The sequence below is a fragment of the Dromaius novaehollandiae genome, chromosome 3, assembly GCF_036370855.1.
Source record: "Dromaius novaehollandiae isolate bDroNov1 chromosome 3, bDroNov1.hap1, whole genome shotgun sequence".
Taxonomy (NCBI): Eukaryota; Metazoa; Chordata; class Aves; order Casuariiformes; family Dromaiidae; genus Dromaius; species Dromaius novaehollandiae.
The window spans coordinates 75,255,737-75,281,975 of NC_088100.1; the positions used below are offsets into that span (position 1 = coordinate 75,255,737).

Genomic DNA, 26,239 nt, shown 5'->3' on the forward strand with positions numbered 1-26,239 from the left:
GGCCTGCTCAGCAGATATGAACAGATTGAAAAAAAAAAAACCAATCTGTATTTCTATTAATATTGTCTCATCTAGTTTTAAGTTCTTCGAAAGGCAACATGTAGTTCATTAACCTAGTTATTTTCTTGCTGGAAGGCTTGGGGCTTGTAATAGTTCTTACCTGCTTTGTTCTGGATTTCTTGTTTCACGTTACAGCCAATTGGAACAAAACAAACATTAAGAAACTGTCTAAATGTTAAAAAAAAAAAAGATGTCAGTGACAGAATTGTTTTAAACTTGGAAAAAATGTTCTTTGTTACATTTTGGCTTACTTTTTTTGGTAGTAATTTGTTCTCTTCATGCCTTCTCTTGGACTAATACTGCCCTCTCTCGTGCTTACTGGATGTTCCAAGTTCTTTGGGTGGCCAGCAGCCGACACGCAGTTGGCAAAACTGAAGCCCTCTTTTAATCAAAGCACTTGGTACGTGTTGTGGCTATGAAGCTTTGTAAGCAATCAGAGGAGGAGCTGCTGATCTTTGAGCACAGCTCTCTTGCCATTGCTTATCTTGGACAGATTTACAAAAGGATGTTCCAAGCCCAAGTGAGATTAAGACAGTACTGTTAACCTGAAGTATTCAGAATTCATGCATTACAACTCTAAACCCCCAAGCCAGATTAGAAATCACACAACTGTCCAAAATATAAATGCACTGTATTTTAATATCCTCCATTGTCTTAGTCTTTGTGAGCCTTTGAGACAAATTTGTTTTAGGTCTCCAAGCTTTTCTACAGGACCATAAGGGCTATTTTTCTCCCCTGCATTTTCATGATTCAAAGTTGAGATGCGATTGAAATACTATGTCATGGGAAACCCGGGCTTTAAGGACAAATATTTAATAGCATAAAAGTCACATCAAATAAATTGCAGGAGATTGAAACTATAGTCTGCAGATCAGGAAAGCTAGGACATTAATAAGGAAAAAAGTCAGATAAAAAACTGATTGTTCAGAAGAAAAAATGTTTAGAGTACTGTTATGAACATTTCCTAGCATTTTAAAAGACCTTAAAACAAAAGGAACTAAAGGCTAATCAGCTGCTGAAAGATAGTCCTTGACTTGTACAGATATAAGATGGAGGAAGGCTAAATTCATTCATCTGCAAGTGGAACGGAGACTGAGCTTTAAGGACACTGGAAAAGGCTGCTGTAGGCTACAGATGCAGTGGGCAAATAAAATATATGGATTGCTGCACTGAAAAAAATGACAGATATTTTTCATGGAACTGGACAGCAACAAGCCCAATTTTAAGTTCAAAGCACGTGTGCGCGCGCTCTCTCTCTTAAAAAAAGCTTTCTGGCTAGTAGGCTGCAGGCCTAATGCTTTCTTTATATCACCTGATAAGATACTTCTAAGCATCTTACCTTAATTATCACACATTTCTGTTCCATTTCTAAAGCAAGAGGTAGATTTTCTTTGGACAGCTCCCATAAAGACTCCTCTTTTAATTACTGCTAATTGTTTATGCCTGTATACAGGAGTTCATGAGAGAATATAAAATCAGTACTATGATCACATGCAACTCTACTAGCTACAGAGCCTCACTAAATAGATTTACAACACTTGTCTCCAAGATTGCGGCACATGTGATGATACTGTACACCTGTGAATTGTTATGTAAAATATAATGCTTAGGAATTTTTTCCTGTTAGAGGGCTGACCACAGTGATGAGTACATTTCAGAGGCTCTCCTGGAGACATACCATGAATTACATACAATCAATTAAGATTCGATTACAGTCCAATGGTGATTTGAGTTAAGCTGAATTTTGGGATACATGATAAACAACACAAGCTTGCATTTGAAGTACATATGTGCATATAGATGCCTAAAGATATAGAAACATGTGTTTACTATGCCTATTTTTTAAGTTATAGAAAAGCCATAACAGTTTTAGTATGCAAACGTTTTCTATCTGAGGGGAAGCCAGCAATTTTTATTAAACACTGATTGAAGTATGAGTTTTCCTGACAAAATACATTCAAGGAAGACACAGACTGCTCTTAACACAGCCGAGGACATTTTTGCCTCTGAGGAACTTTACTTCCAAGGAGTCACCCAATCAGGTCAGAATTTGAGGTTTAGGAATTTTAGAAAATGGAAATCTCATCCTCCCTAGGAAAACAGTTTGTTCTTTGGAGTATACCTTAGGTACTGAACCTACTGTAGACAACTGAATGTCAACCCACTAATGAAAAAGCCTGGAAAAAGAATGAATGGTCTTTCTAGACCTGAGAAAGGGCCTTAAGGTACTAAAGGTGTTCAGCAAGCCAGAATGCCATATACAACCTGCCGTGATGCCAAATTAGGTGAAGCATGTGGAGAAGGGAGAAAGCTTCTTCAGATCTTTCCCAAATGAACAAAAGGCTCTTATTTTCATGAAGTGATGTTAGTTGTCAAGCTTATTTATTTCTGTAGCTGTTTTAATTTTTTTAAGGAGTAAAAGGGTGGGTTTGCTTTCCCTGTGTCAAAAACCACAAAACTGCTTTTTGCTTAAACCAACCAAAGAACAATTCTCATCCCCTGTCAGGGATAAAAGTAATTTCAAACACAGACCAAGCACAGAACATGTTATCTAAAGGGTAAATATGTCTTCCAGTTATAAGTGTGTGAATACAGCATTCAAATGAAAACTATGGATCCCAGAAGTATCAAGTATTATGATGTGTCTTATGTAACGTGACTTACTGTGACAAAGGTTCACTCCTGTCTTTGAAGACATTGGTTTCAATGTACAGTGCTGCAAGTGTCAAGTGTGTCCCATGTAGCTGACAAAGAATAAAAAACAAATGAGAAATATGGAAAAGCAGGATATTCTTATCACTGTTAGTAACAGACCCTGCCCCAAATGTTAGCAAATTATTTTACATAAACTTAAGTATCATAAATACCATATTTTACAGCAAAGGGCCAATTCCATAAAATTGAAAGAAGGGTCATTTCTGCTTCAAACTTGGGTCTTAATTCTGGAAACACTTTGGTATTTGCATATTTCAGTACCGTGAATGTTCCCATTCAGGTGCAGACCTATTGGCAACACTGATGAGGAAGCGAGTAACATTATACCTTCACTTAGTGACAAGAGCAGCACACCAATTTCTTCTCACTGTACAATATGGAATGATACAAGATGATATCAGTGGGGAGGAAGAGAAGCTGCATCTCCTTACATAAGGAATCACATTTAGGTAAACATGCATTTTTCTGGTAAGAATCCCGACAATACAAACATTAGTAACGTTATCTGTGAATAAGACTTTGAAGACTATAAACCTTCTTACTATAGGAAAGTAGCAAAATTCAGAGTTTTTTTAAAAATTATGGAATGATTTTATATAAAGATTTGGGAATTTAAGTGATTGTTCTTTGCTATTTCTTTTGCCTATAAAAGTTGCAGCTTAATTTTTATTGGACTTATATTCCCAGCAGAAGTATTTTTGTAAATGTTGAGCAGCCAAGTGTCAGATTTATGGTAAAAAACAAGGATTTCCCATTTTGCGTAATAACACTTGTAGTTGTATGGGCTAAATTTAGAAAATAATTTTAAACAGAACAAGTAAATTAGTGAACACTGAAATGCCCTAAATTTTAGCCTATTCCTAATAAAACAGCCACTTGTAAACAAAAATGTCAAAACCTTTGCACTTTATTTCACTTAACAGAGAAGTCCATTTCATTGTGTTCTTAGGAAGATAATAAATAAACCTTGCACAACATAACCTTACTTTTCTTTACTGATAGCAAGTAAGCTCTCTGTTCCAAATTGGTGTCCTAATTTTTACTGACTGAATTTCCCAGAGCTTAGATTTCCAAGAAATCTGAGAATGTACCAGCTTTGGACAGTAGTTTGCTATTGAGTATCATGGTGTTCATTAACTTCTCTGAATTCAAAGCACAACTGCCTAGTAATAATATTTAATAATCTTATTTATAAATAAGTTATATAAAATCATTACAGTTACATAAAATATGTTATATAGTCATTTATATAACTGATCTGTACCATACATGTTTCGTAAGTATTTGTCTTTGTGCAATTGCTGCGTTGTTTTGTTCCTTTATAAGTTCTTTTTACGCATACAGATCTCAATTCTGGACATTGTCCAAGCAGAGTTAAATAGGATACTGCAAATCTGACAAAAATACCAATGTAAAACTCATCCATTTCTGTTGTTTCAGGCTCGCCCAACATTACAGCCTCGTTTATCACTCCTGTGAGTTGCCAAATAATTCTGCTATTTGTGGCTGAGAAAAAATTTGCAGCTGGTCAGCTCATTGGGGTGAGCTGTCATGGAATTGCTAAACCTGCTTCAAATTCAAGCTCTTTGCATCTATTAGTGGATTAAATGTTAAATGTGGGGAGAAAAGGGGCTGAAACCTCACCCTGTCTTCAGTTAAGTATCTGTGAGGATATTTATAAAACTTTAAATACAAAGGAACCCTGTCTGCAAGACTTTAGATGTACTGCCATTTTTGGACTTTGCATGCCTGCTAACATTTAATGTTAATCTGAGCCCATCTTACATTATTGATTTTGTATTTGCAGTGATGACCTCAAATTGTGATCAGACAGATACTGCATTAAGAATGACATACTGGCATACAGTACTGTTGATAAAGTAGATTACTTTGCGCTGCCCTTATGGATCTCTATTAATCATTCTCTACTTAATTTTAAAAAGATGCAGAGATTATTTTCAGTTGTACATACTGAGTTGCTCAGGAACTGCATGATATTTTTCTAAAATAATCACTCTGCATTGCTTACAGTCATATATTCCTGAGTTTTGCTTGCTGTATGGTAGACCTGCTCATGACTTACTGATGAGTCTCTTAAAATTTAAAAGACCAAACATTACTTTTTCCCCATCCAGACTTTATCAGAGGTCTGTGTTAGCATATCAGCTGCTCTGGCTGCACAGACCCAACAGAAGCATCATTAAAAAAAAGCTGTGATGCCTTAACACATGCCTGTTGCCAATTTAATGTACCCTTAGGAGACCGGTGAATTAGTCCACCCAGGGATTCGGCTGCCCACAGGATTTACCAGAGATTTCCTTTCTTTCCCCTCACGTGCTTCTAGTAAACTGAACCTGAAGACATCTCAGGGAATTCTTCTCTTTTCAAAAGCTGGAAACGCCAAAGTTACTGAAAAAGTCTTATGACTGATCCTTCAATCAAACTGAAATCTCTAAAGGAGAGCTCTGTTTTGAGCTTTTGCGTTTCCAGCCAGTTCAGTTTAATGCACTTACTGATAAAAATCTAGGTTTACTATCTTGCTTTCTGTAAGTGTTTTATTTTCCTATATAGTAAAGCTATAGAATTTTACATTATAAAGCAAGAGCAGGAATCCAGCAGAGGTGTTTTATCACTCCTGTTGCTTACTGCTTCCATAGAGGGTTCAAAACTTTTTACATATATAGATTTTAATACCACTTAGTTCATTTTACCCAATGTGCAGAATGCGACCACAGGTATATTACTGTTGCAGGCACTGTCATATATCTGTTTGGCAGTGTCTGTCATCACATATTATATACTTTTCTAGGAGTTCATTTGCCCATCTTTCCCGCTAAAATGCTACCAAATTTTACTACGTTGATAAAAAACTATTCCCTCAATTTGGCTGATAATCTAAGAGAGAGGCAGCACATTTTCTAACTATCTTCTTGGCCTTTAGTTGACAAACATCAACCTGAACGCAGTGCTTTAGCTGTCACATCCGTTAGGCTGAATATCTGTTCTGTGGTCCATCAGCTTTGATTCAGCACAGTCCACAGTATGGACTCAGAAGGAGGCTGTGAGAAAGACAAGTGATTTCAGTCTGTTCAGCCATTTTTTTAACTGCCTTTACTTTCTTTGCCTTATTCTGTTCATTCCTCCCTTCACTCTGCCCCTTCTTTCTCTGAATGTCTTAACCTCAACCCCCCCACCCCTCACGGGGTTTGCCTGTACCATTTTCTCCCCAACAGAGCGTTTCTGTCTGTCCGCTCTTCTGCCAGTTCCTGCCGCTGCTTCCTCTCCTTCCAGCCTCTCTCCCTCTGTGCCTGCCCTGGGAGCTTCTGCTGTTAGGGCCACGTCCTTCTCGGCGACCTGCAGCTTTCCACTTGCAGCGCCCGCCTGGAGGCAGCCTTTCAGGAGCCCACCGGCTGCCTGCCTGCGTACATCAGTCAGGGATGCCTTTTGGCCTAGCCATATAGCACTTCGTATGCGTAAAAACTGTGAGGCTTCTGTTACCAAAAAAAAAAAAAAAAAAGCGTTTTGGGGGTTGGTAACAGATCACTAGATTTTAGCCACAGTTGTTAAGCAGACTTAACAGTGAGACATGATTTTGCCTAATTTAAATGTTTATTCTGTTAGGGTTTTTTTCCTAGTCATATGGATCCTATGAACTGCTATGAAATAAACGAACTGTTCTTAAAGCCACAATATATTGCTAACAGATCGCTTGACGTGTATATTTTGTTTTGTAAAAAAGTAAACTGGTAATTGGCAAGGACTGACAAGAGGCAGCTAAAGGAACACTAGATTAGTTGTTTAATCAGAATCAGAGAGCTGGAAGCGGTGGAAATCCCATTAAAAAACCGCACAACTGCACCTACGCTCCCTGACAGAATTTTAAAACGCTCTTTCTCACCATCCCCAGGAGAAGGCTGACGACAGCTACTGCCACCTCACCAGCTCCAACCCCCGCACTGACGCGCCCAGCCTCACGGTCGCCATTTTCTGCTGGAGCGCCGCCAGCCGAAGCACCGCCCCCTCCCGCAGGACCGCAGCGCAACCACCCCCTCGAAGGGGCGCAGCTCTCCCGCTGCTTTTCCGAGGGCCCCGCGGCCTCTGGAAGATGCACCACCTGCCTGCCGGCCGCCTTGCGCGCTCGGCCTCGCCAGCGAAACCTAGCGCAGGCCGGAGCTGCAGCGGCGGTGCGCTGCCGGCACAGAGCCGGCTGCCCGGGCGCGGCCGGCGCGCAGCCGCCCGGTGGGGCAGGGCGGAACGGGGCGGGGCTGGCGAGGGGCGGCCCCGCGCGCTGGCCCTGGCTGCCGGTCTCAGCTCCCGGCCGCGACTGCCGCTCCCAGCTGCTGCGCCGCCGCTGCCGCAGCCGCCATGAGCGCCGACCCCGTGGTGTTCGTCGCCGCCGCCAGGACCGCCGTCGGTGAGGGGCGGCCGCGGGCGCCCGCCGCGCCGGTAGAGGGGCCGCGGCGGCAGGGGGGGCACCGCGTGCGGGAGGGGGGCGGCCGCCGCCTGCCGAGCCCCGGCCCGCCGCCTTTCAGAGGCCCGGGCCGGCAGCGACCGTCCCCGCAAGCCGGTGTCGCCACTCTTGGCTTTGCAGCCGTTTGGGGGATGGATGCACTCCGAAATCACAGCCTGGCTCTGAGCCCGCGCTCGCTTGCCGGTTTTGTTTGGCAGGTTCCTTCAATGGTGCCTTGTCGACGATGCACGCCCATGAGCTGGGCGCTGTGGTCATCCGGGAGGTCCTCAGGAGGGCGAGCATCAGCCCCGAGGAGGTGTCGGAGGTTATACTCGGACAGGTCTTGGCAGCAGGTACTGTTGTCGATGGGTTTGCAAGCACTGAAAAGGCCGGTTTTCCAGTCGTGAAAGAAGTGAAAAACAATGTTCCCTTTGTTTTTAATTGATCAAATAATCCGATGGTGTTTTCCTCTGTGCAGTTAAATGTCTCTTTAGTTACCTCATTGAAATATCTTAGGTTTCCTGTTTAAGAATATTATTCATTAATATTGTCAAAAGCTAAAGGAAAAGAACTTGACCTATATGTCACCCGTTTTTTTTATCCATGCCAGAAAAATCAGGTTGACCAAGCTGATTGTGTTTTTGGGGGGAAGGAAGCAGAGGGGTTTCTGAAATCCAGAAGGGAGTTAACAGAGTGTGTGTGAAAGTCGCAGCTTCTTTTCATTGTTACAGCATTCCTTCTCTCGTGTCATTTATGTCTTCTCTTAAATATAACATAGTAAAGAAAGATGAATTCTAAGACAGAGGCCTGCACTGGCATTTGTTCGCAAGACCAACCTGCAAGATCTGTGATGCTGCTTGCTTTGAGGGAAATAACACATACTCTGATTTCATGAAAATGCGTTTAAATGTCTGTCTGTAAAAACAAAATGGCAGCAGAGTCATAGGGGAGATTGTGTTTTAAAGAAAGGGGGGGAAATAAAGGAAATAAATACTTCTGTGTCTTATTCGAAGTGATTCAGATTTCTGTATATTTTCAGCCTGCTGAATCATGAACTCCCTTTATCTGTGTCTTTACATACAAAAGAGCTGGCACTACTTTGGCCCAGAGAGATCAAGATGAAGAACATTTTCTTTGAATATAGTGCTTCTATTCACTCCATCAAGATTACAAAAAAGAATGGAAGCTTTTATGACTGTGTATTTGTGGAAAGCTTGTGTGAAAGCTATTCATGACTTCCAGAAATTTTCAAAAGTCAACCCTTCAGCTATTTACAATTTAAATGGAACATTTTCTTATACATGTACAGCTGGCTAGTGCTAATTTGGAATTGAACAGACAGTGTGTTTCATCAGACCTCTGGAGTCAAAACAGTGTTGCGAATGTAAAGTACCTGTAGCAAGTGGCCAAAGTCCCTGACCTTGCAAATATTGCATTAGTCTACAATATAAATGAAAGAGGTGATTGAGCTCCTATTGATAACACACTATTGGGAACTTCTTTTATCTACCAATTAAAGCCAGGAACAGGGTCTCAATTTTGGTAGAATTGGGATACCTTTTGTGGAGAGTAGTGAAGTCTACATTTGGTCTTTAAGCACAAACAAAGGAAAAATACTGCCTGTTCTTGCAGGTGCTGGTCAGAACCCTGTTCGGCAGGCGAGTGTTGGTGCAGGAATCCCCTACTCTGTGCCTGCTTGGAGCTGTCAGATGATATGTGGGTCTGGCTTGAAGGCAGTATGTCTGGCTGCTCAGTCCATATTGATTGGAGATTCCAGCATTGTGGTTGCAGGAGGCATGGAAAGTATGAGCAAGGTAAAGAAAATGATCATGCTCTCATTTTCTGACTTACTGGGAACAAACAGCACTTAAGTTGTGTTAAAATTGTATTTCTAGGCTAATACCCTGAGGACAGATTAAAAGAGTAGCTTCAGTTTCTGCACTTGGGAATGAACTTATACATGCAACAATTGGCTTTAGTAGAGTAGCTTTGTTTTTTTTTTTTTTTTTTTTTTTTTAAAGCAAACTAGCTACTGGAAAGGTACTCTGCAAGCATACATCATATTTAAAATCCCATTTTAATTTTCCTCTAGCCCTGTAGTGATGAATGATTTGCTTGTGACAGCTAGCAACAGTGTTTTTTCTTTTTTTTTTTTTTTAATGCTGCAGGAGATCCAAAAAAGGAATAACTGAGAACCTTACTCTCATGCAGACTGAATGTTAACTAAGTACTTTGAGCTTGAAAAGAAAGTGAAGCACTTTCATTTCAAGGTTTTCAGTCTCAGGCCATATCAAAGGAATGATTCTGGGCAGATGAGCTGATGCCTAAAAAGGAATGATTTAGAGCAGGCCATTGCGATAAGGGACCCACAGGCCATGTTGGCTCACAGGGCTATTTAATTTGATCTGTGGAATGAAAACATGTTGGCAATCTGTTGGCTGGGAAGTGCACAGGCCAAATGCAGCATGCCAGCTATTAGACTCCAGAGAGAGACTAGACAGCTAGAGAATCTCACATTTTGACTGACCAAGGGCTCTTTGAGTTGCCACAAAGCTTATTCTAGCCTGCAGTATTTGAGAAAGGGAACTAGTTGCATGGGGGTGGGGACAGTGGAGGCATGTGTGAGGAGGACTGCAGGGAAGAAAAGTGATCTGGGATTTGGGGTTTCTACCTGCAGCCCCAAGGTAGGGGTCTGTCTCTCTAGTGGGTTGCCTATCCAGCTGACTGTATTGTGCATCTAACTCCTTTCAAAACACCCTCTTGCAGGCTCCTCATGTAATTCACATGCGAGCTGGAGTAAAAATGGGAGAGGCTTCCTTGCAGGACAGCATAATCCATGATGGCCTTACAGATGCGTTTTATCAGTATCATATGGGTATAACAGGTAAATGGTGGCAGTCCTGAAAATGAAATGGTAAACTGTGAAGGAGGGAAGAATTCATTGTTAGTAAATTTCAGAAATCTGAAATTTCAAATACCAAGTGTTTCAAGTTGTGCTTAAGTCGTAGTCGTGAAGAAGAAAGCAAACCCTAATATTGAAAATTTGAAGGCATTTTCTCCTATATGTGTAAAACAAGATTTTTTTTTCTATCTGAGCTAAAAAAGTACTGATTCTGGAAAAGTACATTTTTGGAATTTGTGGCTTGTGCCTCCTGGCACCTTGTATCAGAATATTCCATCCTGGATGGAGGAAACAGCCAAGTGCTTTTTCAGTTTTCGATTATAAAATAGAGTAACTTCAGAACTGTCCTCTCATCTGAAGTAGCTGTAGAGAGACCTGAACATAGTTATCCAGAGAAGCAATAACCTAGAAAAGCTTGTTTTCATTTGTGTTTAACTTGATATACCCTCTAGAAGGAGATCATTCACAGAGATTCCTCAAAAGAAAATATAGTAGAGAATCATAGGCAAACAAAATGAAAGATTCAGAATGAAAGCTGTTTAACAAGTTCAGCTGCTAGCCGCAGCAAATACTAAAGACTACCTTTGTGGTAGAATTTAAACTTAACAATTATAGCAGTTCCTGATAGCCTGAAATGATTATTAAAATTTGCATTTTGTTCTTATTTCAGCTGAAAATGTGGCCAATCAGTGGCAAGTTAGCAGAGCGGAACAAGACCAACTTGCTGTACAGTCACAAAACAGGGCAGAGGCAGCACAGAAAGCTGGCTATTTTACTAAAGAAATCGTTCCTGTTCTTGTACCTTCTAGAAAGGGTATGTGTGAATGGGTAATGACTGCTAAATTTAAAGAAAAACCTGTTTGCCACTATCTGTCTGTTACAATCTGTGGATGGTTTCCCAGTTACACAGCCTGTTCTGTAGGCTGGAGAGTTGCTCTCTCTTTCAACTTTCAGTGGTTATTTTTGAAATGAGAGGCAGTGTAAATGCATAAGGTCTAAATGTAGCCCTATACTGCTACTACTACTATCTGTTTTATTGAAAATGTAATAACTACCTGAGCAAAGCACTGACTTCAGCATAGACTCTAACCTTCAGATATGGTACCAAAATCAGTATGTTAGATTCCTGTTGCACCAAACTTAAAAGTCATGTTGATCTGGTACAACATGCCTGCCTAGTAAAATACACAATGACTTTAACTGGGGTTAATTAAGTAGGTCAGGTGCATGTAGACTCTTTCAGATGTGCAATAAGCAAATAAATACATTATATATGCTCCTCTTTAGGTCTCTCTAGGATATAAGTAGACTTTTTATGGCACTTGAGTCAAAGGTCTGTTTCTAGAGCAGGGAGACTGCCCAATTTCTTGTAAGGTGGTAATGCAAAAACTGAATTTTTCAGAGAGACATCAAGAACCAATTGTTCAATGTTTACATTTAATAGACCTTGGGGAAAAGGTTCTGGCATTAGTCCTGTTATAAACTAATGTAGAGCTTTCCTGATATCAGTTTAGATAATATTCAATGACCCTTGACTGTTCTTTGCAATAAGATCCCTACAACTATCATTCAGAAAATAAGTTGGAAGAGAAACTGCTAGCTTAGGAACAGGAAGAACAAGATCTGCTTTTATACAAGTAGACAGTATTTTAGTAATTGCTGTTTGTTTCAGAGAACCCAACTGTTTGTCCTGCTAGAAGCAGCTGGAGGGAGCTTTAATAAATTGCTCTGATTTGGAAGTCATCTCAGCCGGAAAGGCTTATTGGTAAAAGGAATATGGCATATATTCCTGATCAGCCTGTTGATTGTGTCAGCTTTCTGTTCCAGACAAGTATGTGTGTGATTAGACCATGGTCCAAGAGTAATACTCTATTTTGCAGGTCCTATAGAAGTTAAAACAGATGAACACCCTCGACATGGGAGCAACTTGGAAACAATGGCAAAGTTAAAGCCATGTTTTCTGACTGATGGAACTGGGACAGTAACAGCAGCTAATGCTTCAGGTTGGTCAATCTGGCTAAAAACAAAACAGAAAAGAATAGTAGCTGTATGGAGCTTGAAGGTCTGTGTGAGGGATTTGGCTGCAGTGTGGTTAGTGCTGAATATATTTTCAGGGAATGGCAGTGTGTTTGACATCATAGGTCAAACTTCAGTGTAACATCTGCAGATGACGTGTCTTTTGTTTGCTTGCTGTCTGTGAAGCAGTGCAAGTGTTTGGAGAAAACAACAAAATTTGAGGCTGGAACAAATAGAAATGACATCCTCTCCTTCTAATACCAGCCCTGTAGTGGTGTATTTAATACTAAAAGTCAAGGCAAAGGAAAACTTAACAATTCATGTTTGAAAATGTTATCACTGTGGACTAACTCCTGCCACAAGCAGCTTTGAAACTTCCATATTGGTCCTTATGCTGCTTCTTCCAAAGTCTGCTTAATAGAGCTGATATCCTCCTTCCTTCAGATTATGTCTCAGTTCTTGCACCTACTGCTTTCCTAATGAAAATTGCAAACTTGTCACGTTTCGCAAAGTATACGTATGTTACCCATTTTGAGTGTGTGTGTATATCATTGGTCAGATTGAGCTGACTTAAACCATTAAAAGTTTTGTGATTTTTGTTTTGTCTAAACTGTGAACTTACACAAGCAGAAAAAGGTACTATACTAAAAGCCATAAATCCCAGCAAATACACAGCAGTGTTTTGTCATTCTGCAGGCATAAATGATGGAGCTGCAGCTGTAGTTCTTATGAAGAAATCAGAAGCTGCTAGGAGAGGTCTTATGCCTTTGGCCCGGATTGTATCTTGGGCTCAAACAGGTTTAGATCCATCCATAATGGGAGTAGGACCCATTACAGCAATAAAGCAAGCTGTAAGTAATTATCTATCTAATTATTATTAAGAAAAAATAAACCTTGCTTCTAATCTCTTTTCATTGACTGGCCATGACTTGATTTTTTTCTAGGTCCTAAGGAAAACTTTGTAGAAAAAAATAAGTAAGTGAAAACAAGACTTAAAAAAGTAGAGTATGTAAGACTTAGATTACTACCACGGCCTGTGCATACTCCTTGAAAATTTTTTATATGTAGATGAATAGAGTTCAGAAAAGAAACTAGCCAAGTTTGTAGAAAGCCTTCTAGATATACCCTAAGAGGCTAAAGATCAAATTTTATGAACATTTATGCTAATCTAATGGGGGGATGATTTGGTCCTGCCATGACATGGTTTTTCAGATCACTGTCTGATTGTATTTGCAATAGTACAACACTGAGAAGGATCAGTGAGTGCACCTACATCAGCAAATCTGATGGTATCCTCTGTTTTGGTTTGCACTGCAAAACTGTTGGAGCAAGCGAATAGGATTCCTTTTAGATGAAACTAAATGAGTGCGCTCCAGGACCGCATCTAACATGCTCAAAATGTTATTGCATCTGTTGATGCTCTCTTTTCAGTCCACAGGAGAAAAATAATTCCAAGTTTAATTGCCTAACACAAATAGTATGAGTTGCTTCTACGGTGCCACACTGCTTGCTAACATAGACATAGCTCATGGCAACCTCAGCTGATTATTTGCTAACACTGCCACAAAACTGAGTGTGAAAGAGCTCTTCTACAGCTAATAAGGATAAATTTGCTTTAATTAGGTGTATTGGTTCTTAGTTTTATTTATACTGTGTAAAGACATAATTTTGTTCATCTCTTAAATGTCCTGGCAATATAGAAGCCTAACCTGAACTCACCTAACCTCTGCAGCTGTATCGGAATTGTAATGGTGAAGCTTTTTCTCATATGACCTCAACTGTTCTTTTACATTAAGAATGCCATAAATGTCATCTGTAGCTCTTGTATATGGAGTACACATTTTTAGTTTAAATACAGGTTGGTTTACAATTTAACTCTATCATTTTACAGGTATTCTGAAAAAGGACACATTACTTTTCAATGTGATCTTTTAAATGTAATGGCCAAACATTTTGCACCTTCTATGTAAAATCAGTTTATCACTTCAGAATTTCATAGTAGGAGTTTCTAGTGAGAGAGTGACTAGGTGAGGCATGTCAGTATTGCAACAATATAGTAAGTTTTAAAGATAAGATTTCTTCAGAAATCTTAGTACAATGGGGCCTGGACTCATTCTTGGAGAGGATGCACCAGTCTGGCTAGCTGGTTGCGAAAACACCATTGCTGCAAAAGATTCTGCTGACAAAATGTTGTCATTAGAAACAAAGTTGAGTGGAGGTTAAAAGCCTAAGTACGTGAAACATGCCTAAGCCTGTACCTAAGTAGGCTACTGCACCACAAAATAGCTTCTCATGTGAAAACATTAAACTTAACCATCTTTGAAAATAACTCCCTGTGAAAAGTTTTAAGTGACAAATTTCAACCTAAAGGCAGGAGAGACCGGAACAATTACACGACATCTACAATTAATGGTCATTTCACTATTTCCTATATAGAAGTCTGTCATAGGCACTGAAAATCTCTAATGGAATGAGACTGAGTTAGACTGAGTTAGGTCTTGAAAAAAACTGCTTTTAATGGGTTAAAGCTACTTTTAAACACATTACTCAAATTGTTCTGTTAATGGCACTGCATATGTCTTGACTGCTGCAACTGTAACAGCACCAGTGGGTGTGGTATAAAATTAAATCTAGGTTTTTTTTTTTTTACAAGCACCCAGCATATTGTAGCACATTGTACCTGACATTCTGATATTTTGTCTGTCTTCAAGAATCTTGTCATAAACCATGGCTATGAAAAAATTAATTTCTATTTGCTTCACCTTCCTAAAAGTGATGGGTTTAGATCAGCTGTAACTTAAATCTCTTGAAAAGCTTCCTCAGGTGCTAAGAAAAGCATCAAAGAAAATAAAGCGTCTGCTTATTTTGTTCACAGATTGACAAAGCTGGCTGGACTGTGGAACAAGTTGACTTGTTTGAAATTAATGAAGCCTTTGCATCACTATCTGTTGCAATAGCAAAAGAATTGAAAGTAAATCCAGAAAAGGTAATGAGTATATTGGATATGTTAAATAGTTTGTCTCCCATGATTTGAAGTAATCCCCTTCAGTGCACCTTGGATGGTATTCAAAGCCAAGAGGTGAGAGCAGTGCTGTTACAATCACCTTGCCATAAGCAAAAAGGATGGGAATTGCAGTTTTGCTTTGCTAGCAGGCAAATTGTTTCATAATGGGACAGGCTACAACATTACATTCAAATTTACTCTACCAGCTCTAGGTCACTGCTTGAGAGTGCTTTTGTTAGCTTCAGAGTTTGAACTTACTGATGGTAACTTAACTTGCTACTGTCTTCTTCCACTCGTAAGAAATGCAGGTGTTACTCTCCCCTCCCTGAATTCCCATCAGCTAGCACCTGTAATATCTTCAGATAAAGACATATGACTAGATGGATTCTTTTGAAAAGAAATATTCCTTAAAACAGGGATGTAACAGCTGTTACATTTTTCCTTAAAGCATTATTAGTAGTTTGAGGTTTATTCACCTTCAAGGCAAAAAACTACACTTAGTGAAGTAATTCATGGTGAATCAAGCAAGATGGCTAAGTGATTTTCTAACTTGACCATATGCATTGACTTCCCTTTCAGGTTAACATCCAAGGTGGGGCTATTGCTCTTGGCCACCCTCTTGGTGCCTCTGGTTGTCGCATCCTTGTTACTCTTCTACACGCAATGGAACGAACAGGTGGAAAACGTGGTGTTGCTGCTCTGTGTATAGGAGGAGGGATGGGAATAGCTATGTGCATTGAGCAATGAATGTATTCTGTATGTACTGATTAGCTCTTACATAATTTCAGTTTACTAATAAATTGTCAAGAAGGCTACATGTGCTTTTTCCCCCAATGTTAAATAAACTGGATTACTTTTTGCTAGTCAAATTAGTGATCATCTTGCCAACTACCATTAGAGGTTACTACAGACTCTCAAGCTGTTACCACAGCTAGAACTTCAGTTCTCACTTTCACCATTGCTTTTGAAGATTAATTCATTCACAAGAAAATAGCAGTCTTCAACCACTTGTTTTATTAACATTTTAGTTACAAGAATGGGAAGCGTAAGTTACACAAACATAAATAGGACCTAAGTTATTCTTCAAGAGCTCCAGAATGAACTGCATCCTCATAGCACCCCCTATCTTCTTTAGTTTCAGGGTGCAGTTTAATAAGATCATCAATTCGAAGAATAGTAATTGCAGCTTCTGTTGCAAACTTTAGGCTCTTAGTTTTGACCATGGTTGGCTCAAAGACACCGGCTTGTTTGTTATCACGAGGTTTTCCATTGACCAAGTCAAGACCAATCCTGAAAAGAAGAAATACTATCAGATGAAGATGTAGAAATAAATTCAGGGTTTGGTGTTTAACTAACAATTTGGTCTCAGTGACACAGATGGTGAAGTAAATGACAGAAGAGGTGAGTGATAGTCTATATTATTCTACATGCAAGTCATTATTTCAGTAAACTAATAATAACAACTTTCCATCTACAACACCAACACACTTTACTTGAAATAGCTTATCAATACTTGCCATTTCAGATTTTTGCGATCTGGATTTACTTGAGCCTCATTATGGAACGCTCTCAGCTTTGCAACAAGATCTGTAGCATCTTGAGCAGCATTTACTGCCAATGTATTTGGAATGATCAGGAGGGACCTTGCAAATTCTGCTATTGCAAGTTGTTCACGTGATCCCTACAAGGAGGAAAGAGATTTTAAACCAACTGCTGCAATACAAGACGAAAAAAATAGAGCCACGATCAAGAGTGTCAATAGTAGGTAGAAGTTTTTACAGACAAAACTTGTTTTAGGCTAGAGAACCCCACAGTCTAAATCTATGAGAGAAAAGAGAATTCATACCATTTTAGAGGAGTGTCTTACATTCTGTAAACTAATTATGTTTTCATGTACCACAGCACTGACTTCTGGTACAAGTAAAATTGAAAATTCCCAATTCTGTCCCAGTTTAATGCATATGTATTGTTACTTCTCTGAGCAAGACTTACCATGCTTGTTGCATAATTTTCAAGGTAGATTGAGAGTGCTGCCTCTACAGCACCACCACCTGGGACAACAGATTTGGATTCCAATACCCTTTTAACAACACAGAGAGCATCGTGTATAGACCGTTCCATTTCATCACACATAAAGTCATTAGCTCCTCGTAAAATAATTGATGCTGAAGTACGAGCCTTTGTACTGTCAAAACACAAACAAACAAAACAAATCAGAAGTCAGTTAGCTAAATTGAAAAGAATATAATTAAAACTCTTCTTGCCAGAGCTTTTTTTTCTTTTTTTAAACAAAGTTCAGTGGAACCAGATTCTTCTAACATGTAAAACAAAACCATAATATTAGTATGCTACATTGAAGGATCTGCACATTGTAACTTACCAAGTCAAGAGTTCTGAAATATAAGAACCTAGTTTGAGTTTTCATATTTTAAAGAAAGCTACCTGACAAAGTATGACTGGCAAGACATTTTTCAATCAAGTAGGAAAGAAACAGTATTAGGAAAGCTAGACACTTAATTCAGTATTTATGGTGTCAGGACAGTTGGGGATGGAAGCGAGAGCACAGAAGACACTGAAGTTCCCTTTTATAACACAGCCTTCAAGTGAGCTAATGATTGCTAGCAGTACAGTGTAAGCAGCTGTTTATCTGCACAAGTACCATGGTCAGAATAGTTCACTCTGACACTCAGCTGAAAAATGAGACTACAGAAGTTGAATATTAAGAAATGATATCAAAACAGTGGAAAAGTTAATATGCAGGTGTGTTCAGGTTAAACAAACTTTGATACTCCAAGTGTTCAGATACCAGACAGCATTGGCATACTAAAACCTTTAAAAGAAAATATAGTGTGCATGGAGAGTTAGTAATTGTTGCTCTTCTTACCCATTAAAAAATAAATAATAATGACTTCTATTTGACACTATCAAGGGGATGATTAATGCAATGAAACCAGCACAAACCACTTTCTTCTACCTTCACCTTCTTCCTGGATGAGATTCAGCTTACATCTCCCTAGTCAAATAGTATTATTCTGATGGTATCTATTTCCCTTTATTGCCTGTAAAGGGAATCAAACAGGGCCATACTGCTAAAAGAAGGTGATGTGAATGCTGTAATAGTGAGTCCCTATCAAATTAACAGAATTTTACTGTACATTATTTAGAGAAAAGGATTTTTTTTTTAACTTGCAAACACAAAATTTTAAATAAAGTCAATAGAGCAATCTGACTCACAGATACATTATGGTTGGTGACAGAGAGCTGTCCAGCCCCAGCAAAAGAGATGAAACACTGGTACTTTCATCTCTAATTTGCAGTGGACTTGTGTAGTCTTTCCCACGCGTATAACTACTCATACCACTGAGAAAGCATGGAAGCAAATAAATGGGATTTTGTCTCTAAACTTAACAGACGTTATATAGAAAATGGTATTCTAAAAGAGGTTCTTACTTCTTGATTAAAATCAGCTCATCATCACAGATTCTCTCCTGAATCACCTCTTCTGCCTGTCCCAGCATTAGTGCCTCAAAAGTCTCCTCACCTTCGAGGTTGGCAAGAGTTGAACATATGGTTGCTTTAAACAAAACAAAACAAAACAAAACAAAAAAAAGCATTCAGTTCCAGCACATTCTTTGCCAACTTCAGGTGTACAGGAAGAAAAACAAAACCAGAAAAGCATCATAAGCAGATTTTCTTAAATCTAAGAACACTTCTAACTCGCAGGTAGAAATCCAGTTTTCTGCAGTTTATAATCAGTATTGCTGTTCTTAGTTAACTTCTACTGTTTTTCCACAACTAGTACAAGTTCCTGTGCTTTACTATAATGAAAATGCTTTCTTGTAAATTTGAGAATTGTTATCAGAAAATTATGAACAGCACAGGAAGTGACTGATAAAATCTGTTTGGGACCAAATTTTTTTTGTATTTAATGTTTAGTATGTATTTAATGTTTTAAGAATTTATGGTTTGTCTTGAACTATCTATACAAGGTACCTAAACACAATAAAAACTCATTCTCCATAAACATAGGCTTATGAAGGTGTGCTCAATGAAGACTTGTGAACTAATACAGACTCTGGTTCCTACTCCCTCCAGAAGGAAGCCTTCCCAGTGCAAGGCAGCCTTTCTTCTCACTATGCCTCTTCAGCAATCAACTCCTACAGTACCCATTTACTCTGACAGAATGCCAACTTGAAAGCAACAGTGAAATTAAAGCCTAACAAGAGTAGCTCACCTCTACACATTCTCTCCCTGAAATTCCCTAAACGTACATACTGCAGTGGCTTGCATGTTAAGAAACCATATTAAGAAAATCAGTTACCAATACCCTAATAGCAGCTAATGCTTATACAGCTTATGCATAAAATTATTATTAAAATCTGTATGTACATACCTCCTGATGCCTTTGCAATGCGCTTAAGATCCTTTTTTACAACTCTGCGTACTGCCATAGCGCCAGCATCAACAAAGTATTTCAGACACATATCATCAATGCCTCCAGTGGTTAGAATAACATTGGCACCGGTGGCCAGAATCTTCTGGATCCTTTCTTTTGTAATATCTGACTCTCTGCAAAGGACAATGTCGAAGGTGTAAAAATGGATTTAAAATCTGGCAGTCACATTCTTTAACCCATTTTCTGAAACCTTAGTGCAAAGCTCTGCAAGGAGAGGAAATCACAAATGCACAAATGGAGGTGGATTTCCCTGAAATTGACTTAGTTCTAGTCCTGCATCCAAAACTGAAGTCTTTTACAATTAGTATCTACTATTACCAAGAAGTGTTAACATTTAAAACATTTTTACTTGTGCTCAGTCAAAAGTACAAACCACCTGAACAGAGGAGACCAAAACAAGCCTCTGAAACCCCACTGAGTTATTTAAGCTTCCACACACCTCTGCCTTATCTGATCCAGCTTCTCGGGATCAGAGATAACAACCTGAACACCAAGCTTCATTTTTGCTTTCTGCAGGCTAAAGTCAAGGCATGCAATTTTTGCATTAACTATTCTCTTGGTCATACCTGGGGAGAGAGAGTAAGAAAGGAAAAGGATTTTGTCAAACTGAGTTAAAAGAAGAAATTTAAATTAGCATTAGAAAACAAAACTAATACTACTTTTATATTTTTATTTTGTGCCTTCTCCAATTCTGCACTAGTACAGAAAAATACTAATAAAAACTCTGGAAGAGATAAAATGCCTTTCTGAACCTTACTAAAATGTTAGTTACTTTTTTATGCCCCCCCAGCCCCTCAAAAGCAAGTGACCATGAAAAACTGACCTGTCAGTGTCACATCCTTGAAGTTACCTAACCACAACATAGCTCTGCTAAACATACCGTTTCTCTATAAACTTGACAGCAGCTCCCACAAGGGAGGTACTGATGTTCCAGAAGATCACAGCGTTACCTTGCTGATGTCAAGCACAGAAACTGCTTATGATTGAAGTTATACCTTGCAGCCTGCCACACAGATATATTCTTCGTATGACAAATCAACAGCAGCAGCAAAAGCTTTGTTTTTAAATAAAAACCCTTAACTACTATATTAAATGCCCAATCCCTGTGAAATTTTGCTGTGCTTTGACATGCAATGTAATGAAGCTTCATTACATTGTTCATCACACAAGGTAACAAAGCTTCTACACCAATACAAGATCAGTTACAGTTACTTGCCAACTTTACAGACCACTAACTAGCTGGCAGAACCTAGCTTGGGAGCTACTGGTGAAGTGATTGAATTTTTTTTTACTTGCTCTGGAATTGGGAACTCATGTGACTTTTGCAACTAATGGAGTCAGTAGGAAGATCCATGCAAAAAGACTGAAAGGACTAGATTCACACAAAAGCTTCATGAAACACAGTATGTTCTTACCTTGTGAGCCCACCACACAGTTCAGAGCATAACCATTCACAAGCATGCTTTCTTTTTGGCTGCGTCCATGTGCCTTCAAAACATTAACTGAGTTGATTGGATACCGAGCTTGACCCTTCTGGTCTGTGTATTTAACTGCCAGAGCAGCATCCACCACTATATTGGCAAAGAAATCACCATCGCTAAAATACTGTTAAGGCTAAACTTCAGAAGAAAATCACTATTATGCATTGAAAGAAAGTCACACTGACAGTGCCTGGACTAAGAGTCAAAAACTGCTTCCACAATAAAAAAAAACCTAAAACTTCCATAGCTTTCTGATTTTCCTTCACAATATACTTTATCATTCCCTTAAAGAAATGAGCAATTTTTAAAGGTGAAAAACTGATGTGAAAATTAAAACAGGCTAGTGTGATGCAACTGCTTATACTTTACCTATCTTGTGTTCCTTAACAAAAATACCTATGCTACAGTTAATCTGCATTCACTTTTTAGCATAGAGGCTTAAAATAAAGGTTTTTGTGCAACTACCAAGTAAAATGCAACCTTCCTTCCTGTATTTTCACTCCCCAGGTACTTGATTTCTGTAATGTATTCTTCTGTTCACACCATTCCTTTGCCAGTGTCACTAACATGCAACCTAGTAAGGAAACAATCAATCCACTGTTAAAACTATTAGGGTATGTGTGTCTATCCAGGTTTTAATAGTTTGGAAAAGTCTGAACATGTTTTCCCATGCCAGACTTTGAGCTCTGCGAAGTGTCCTTTACAACCCCATTATAAAATGATAGATTGACTACTATTCCCATCCACAGCAACTGCTGCAAGGGAAACTGGCTTAGCTACTCAAGCTCTCCAGACAACCATTCTTCTTTAAATAACTTGATCAAGTTAAAGGATACATTCCTATTATTTTGGAGGACATTGATGTTTTAGCAGCATTAATTAGGCACTCTCTGCCCAATTCATCAGTGTTAATAATAAGATTTTCATTGATGTAGCGAACTGCTTCCCTGTAGAATAAAAACCAAATATTGTTAAAGAAAACCACTCCCATAAAAGATGAAAATCTTGCATGTTGTCAGACCTTCTAAATGTTACCTCAAAGAACATAGCAATGAAACCAGTTCATCCTCTAGGACAGTAAAAATGACATTTTTATGTAAGAATATAGAAGTTCAACATTGAAGCTACAACAAAGAAAATAAACATAACCACTTTGGTCCATGGAGTCTGTATTAATGCACTCATAAATAAAGAGCTGAACAAAAAGCACGCACTCAGGGTACTTGAAAAACTGGAGTACACTTCAACTGTATTATAGGTTCTTACTTGCAAGCAAGTCGATATCCACCAATAATGGAGGTAGGATGAATTTTCTGTTTGACTAGTTCATCTGCATTTTTTAGAAGCTCTGCAGCAATAATTACCTGTTTAAAATACAAACACTAAATACACATGTTCCATACAAGCAAAATAAGTACTTGTTAACACTGAGTGGAAAGCAGAATCATGAAAGGTTGTCCAATGTCTACTCAGCGGAAAAAAGTACTTGCAACTTGATACTGCAAGTAGCTTCCAACCTCAAGAAAAAGCCACCTGATTTTTTCCTTTCTTTTTCATCAATTATTTAATGGCTCAAAAATATCACAAGTCTCTGGCAAGTTTTTACTACTTAACATCCTTATTTATTAGCCCAACTACCTTTTGATTTCTCTTGCTGATTAAAAGTTCAGAACATCAATTAAGGGTCTACCCTAAATCTTCAAGAATGGAAGACAGGAATAATGGCACTGCATTGAGTGAAGCCCAATCCAGAGCACCAGTTAAATGGTAATAGTATGGGAAACTGGAATTCGTAAAACATCAACGTCTCATTTCTTTATTCTGTAATCTGCTTTTATTCAGAAAACTACAAGATTTTTTTCATTCTATAAAGTTGACCCCCACTGCATCAAGATTCATAATGGATAAATCAAAAGCTGCATTTTTGTCATGAAACATGGAGTTTTGGCACATCTGCCTGTAAAATTGTACCTACCACTGAAGTGGTCCCATCTCCAACTTCTTTGTCTTGCAGGTCTGCCAGCTCACAAAGAACTTTTGCAGCAGGATGTTCTACCTCTAGCAGTTTCAGAATGGTTGCACCATCATTAGTAATGGTCACATCCTAATTTTCAGAAGTCAAACATTAATACTAAGTTTATTTCTATTCTGTTTATATTATGTTAATACTAAGTTTATTTCTATTTTATTTATGAAACACCACAGTGTTTCACAATATTTGTAAATAAAAACAGGAGATAATTATTCTTTGTGAAAACCCATATTACAACCAATTATGCCAAATGTTTACTCCCCCCCCTTTTTTTTTTTAAATCAGGAGTCCCATTCTAGAGACAGAGGTGTTATTAGTGTAGAATTTGCACTCCCCCACACTATCTTTATCTTACAGAAATAAAAGGTTCTTCAACAGAAACTCATCTACCTTCTTGCACATAATAGTTTGATTCCGTACTGCACAATGAATATACTTGAATATAATATTTTAAGAAACAGCACTGCTTTGACTTTCAAAAATACTATAACAGACTGTAAAGCTGGCATTAGAACAGACTTTAACATGGTTACGGGGTTTATCTCAATTCATTCAAATATGTTACTTTTCTTCCTGCAGCAATCTGGGTATACAAAACACCACCACTATGAGGCCTGACTTTAACAGTGGTATTCATTCCTATGAATTTGACCAATGTTACTAAGTACTGACAAACACTTACATATCAAAAGGAGTCAATTTTAATATAATAATTTACTACATTAAATTACAGTAAGATAATGTAACACAAACTATGTGATAGCTAGTATGCTCACTTTCATTACAGTTGTCCATTCTCTCCTCTCCCCCCACCCCGCACCATAGAAAGAACAAATGCGTATGTGAACATTAGACCTGTGAAGCACTTTAAGTGAAAACACTCCTATTCAGATATGCAAGTCCTCCTAGCACTTTTTACTTACAGAAAGATTACTTACCCCAATATCATCCACCAACATCTTATCTAGACCAACTGGCCCAAGAGAGCTCTTCACAATGTTGGCAATAGCAGACGCAGCAGTAACTGCATAAACGAAATAAAACAGGTTACATCCTTCCAACTTTAAGGGGACTCGAGCTTACAAAACAATATGGCAGGAACCCACACTTCAGAAAAATGAAATAAAGTAACCTAATCCAGGATTGGGTTTCAGCAAAGCTGTGTAATGGCTTGCTGCTACTAAAGAATACAATCTGTGCCACTCTTCGCTTTTCCCTCCAAATTGGTTCTGCTCACTAACTTGACAGAAATAACTTCTCAGAGAAAGAACCGCTTTCCATTGGGTTATAATGTGAATTGAGGACACTACAAAGGTCAGAAGAGCACTGGGAGCAGCTTCGCAGAGCAGTTCGTTGCACTGCTTGTTTTGGTAGCAGCAAGTCATGCTGTGAAACTTCACCCCCATTTAGTCCCCAGCTCCACAAAGAAAGAAGCACATTCAAGTGGGCAGATACGGAACAACAGCATCACCATATACGAACTAGCAACACATCCTTTTACTCTGATTAGGCCTGTGACTAAAACTAAAGCAAAACACTTATTTGGCCTGTTTAAATGATGTTCTGCCAACTTCATAAAGGAAAAAGATACAATCAACCTTTTCCTTCAGACCGTGGCAAGTTTTCCTCTATCCCACAAGCATAGCCACTTAATCTAAAAGTTGAAAAAGTGGTAGTATAATGGGAATAGTTTACTTTGAAACGACATAACTATTTCTCTTGCTTTGGATGAGTAATTTGCAACTTTCTAGAAGCAGATACCCCTGATACCATCAAGCTTGTCACTATCAGATTATCTCTTAACCGAAGACTAAGGAGTCTTCATCTTGAGTGCCTTAAGCTATAAAAACGGCATCAAACTCCCACAGTGATCAAAAGATAAATCTTCAGCTACTTCTGTCATTTACCTGCTCAAGAGCTACTCTGAGAACTGTCTCAGAATTTGCAGCCTTACCCCAACACTTGGTTTAAAACCCTGAGAAATGTGAGACATTTTTGAGAACTAGAAAAACGAACGGCAAGACGCTTATCTCGAGGAGGGTCCCCACGCCCAAAGCAGGTTATTCCCCTGCGCTGCGGAGCAGTAAGGGTCCCCTCCCGCAGGCCTTGCCGGTTCACCACCGGTCCCTGGGGACGCGGGCCACAGCTCGGCCCCGAAAGAGGCAGAAGACGACGCCGGCCTGCAACCAGCAGCAGCCGCCACCGCCCCAGGACACCAAGGGAAAAAGAAAGGGCCGGGATCGCCTCGCCCCGGAGAGGTAGGAGCCCGGACACTCGGAAGCGGCGTCACGATTGCGCTGGCTCCAGGTGTCTGACCGAGGCCCGCGCTGAGCCCGGGTAGACAGCGGTGCCGCCCCTCCTCCACGGCGGGCAGGCCCCTCCCAACCGCCCCGGCAGCCAGCGGCCCTGCGGCGAGGCTGGCCCTCCCGGTAGGCGGCTAAGCACATGGCAGCGCCCACGGCGGCGCCATGTTGCCTCCCTTCTACCCCCTCCCCCGCACTCATCAAGCCTCTACCCGCGGCCCGCTACCATTTTGCGTGCGGATCGCGTCGCCGCTGGTGCGCTCGCCGAACACGGCCAGGGGCCCCTCCATCGCCGCCATCTTCCCGCCGGGCCAGGCCGCCAGACGTAAAGAGAACAGCACCACACAGAGCTCCGAGATCGCCGCAAAGAACGATGGGCACTCCAGCCCCACCCACCCACAGCTCACAGGGCAAAAGAAAGGCGCCTGCCAGTGGGAGGCGGGGCCACGCCCTACCCGCCCAATCCAGCGGCGGGCCCCGCCCCGCCGTCACCATGTCTCCAGTCGCGATTGGCCCCTGCCGCTGTCAGAGTCGTCACTGCGGGGGAGGGGCAGTGAGCGAGGGGCCACGGGCAGTTCCAGGAGGTTCTAGAAGGCGACGGGAGCTCGCGCGTGCGCCCTAGTGCCCCTCTCCCTCCCCGTCCCGCGAGCGGGGCCGGCTGCGGGAGGCGGCCGATGGCAGGTGCTTTGCCTCGGGGTCAGCTCGTCGTGCCGGGCTCCGGGTCCCCGCAGAAGTTGCAGGAAGTTGCAAGAAGCTCACAAAAGCTCTACAGCAGCGGAAGAGCGGGCGGTGCCCCGGTATCCCTCGTACTGCGCTGCCT

General features: G+C 40.1%; 2 protein-coding genes and 2 non-coding genes across 4 annotated transcripts; 1 reads left to right on the top strand and 3 right to left on the bottom strand.

Moving 5' to 3' along the window:
• The first annotated feature begins 7,019 nt into the window (after nucleotides 1-7,019).
• ACAT2 (acetyl-CoA acetyltransferase 2) lies at nucleotides 7,020-16,010 on the top strand. Its single transcript, XM_064509214.1, has 9 exons — nucleotides 7,020-7,189; nucleotides 7,444-7,578; nucleotides 8,858-9,039; nucleotides 9,992-10,109; nucleotides 10,798-10,941; nucleotides 12,008-12,130; nucleotides 12,840-12,994; nucleotides 15,019-15,129; nucleotides 15,727-16,010. The coding sequence occupies exons 1-9, from the start codon at nucleotides 7,141-7,143 to the stop codon at nucleotides 15,892-15,894; spliced, it is 1,185 nt and encodes a 394-aa protein (XP_064365284.1). The 5' UTR covers nucleotides 7,020-7,140; the 3' UTR covers nucleotides 15,895-16,010.
• A 128-nt stretch (nucleotides 16,011-16,138) lies between these two features.
• Nucleotides 16,139-25,844, bottom strand: TCP1 (t-complex 1). Its single transcript, XM_026109802.2, has 12 exons — nucleotides 25,646-25,844; nucleotides 24,055-24,140; nucleotides 23,060-23,188; nucleotides 22,351-22,448; nucleotides 21,921-22,031; nucleotides 21,019-21,200; nucleotides 20,043-20,169; nucleotides 19,541-19,716; nucleotides 18,598-18,721; nucleotides 17,140-17,332; nucleotides 16,665-16,828; nucleotides 16,139-16,437 (listed from the first exon to the last, which is right to left on the bottom strand). The coding sequence occupies exons 1-12, from the start codon at nucleotides 25,716-25,718 to the stop codon at nucleotides 16,224-16,226; spliced, it is 1,677 nt and encodes a 558-aa protein (XP_025965587.1). The 5' UTR covers nucleotides 25,719-25,844; the 3' UTR covers nucleotides 16,139-16,223.
• On the bottom strand, nucleotides 18,407-18,539 carry LOC112989006 (small nucleolar RNA SNORA20). Its single transcript, XR_003260687.1, has one exon. It is a non-coding gene; the product is annotated as a small nucleolar RNA SNORA20 (small nucleolar RNA).
• LOC112989007 (small nucleolar RNA SNORA29) lies at nucleotides 24,669-24,804 on the bottom strand. The gene has a single exon (XR_003260688.1). It is a non-coding gene; the product is annotated as a small nucleolar RNA SNORA29 (small nucleolar RNA).
• Nucleotides 25,845-26,239: the final 395 nt, after the last annotated feature.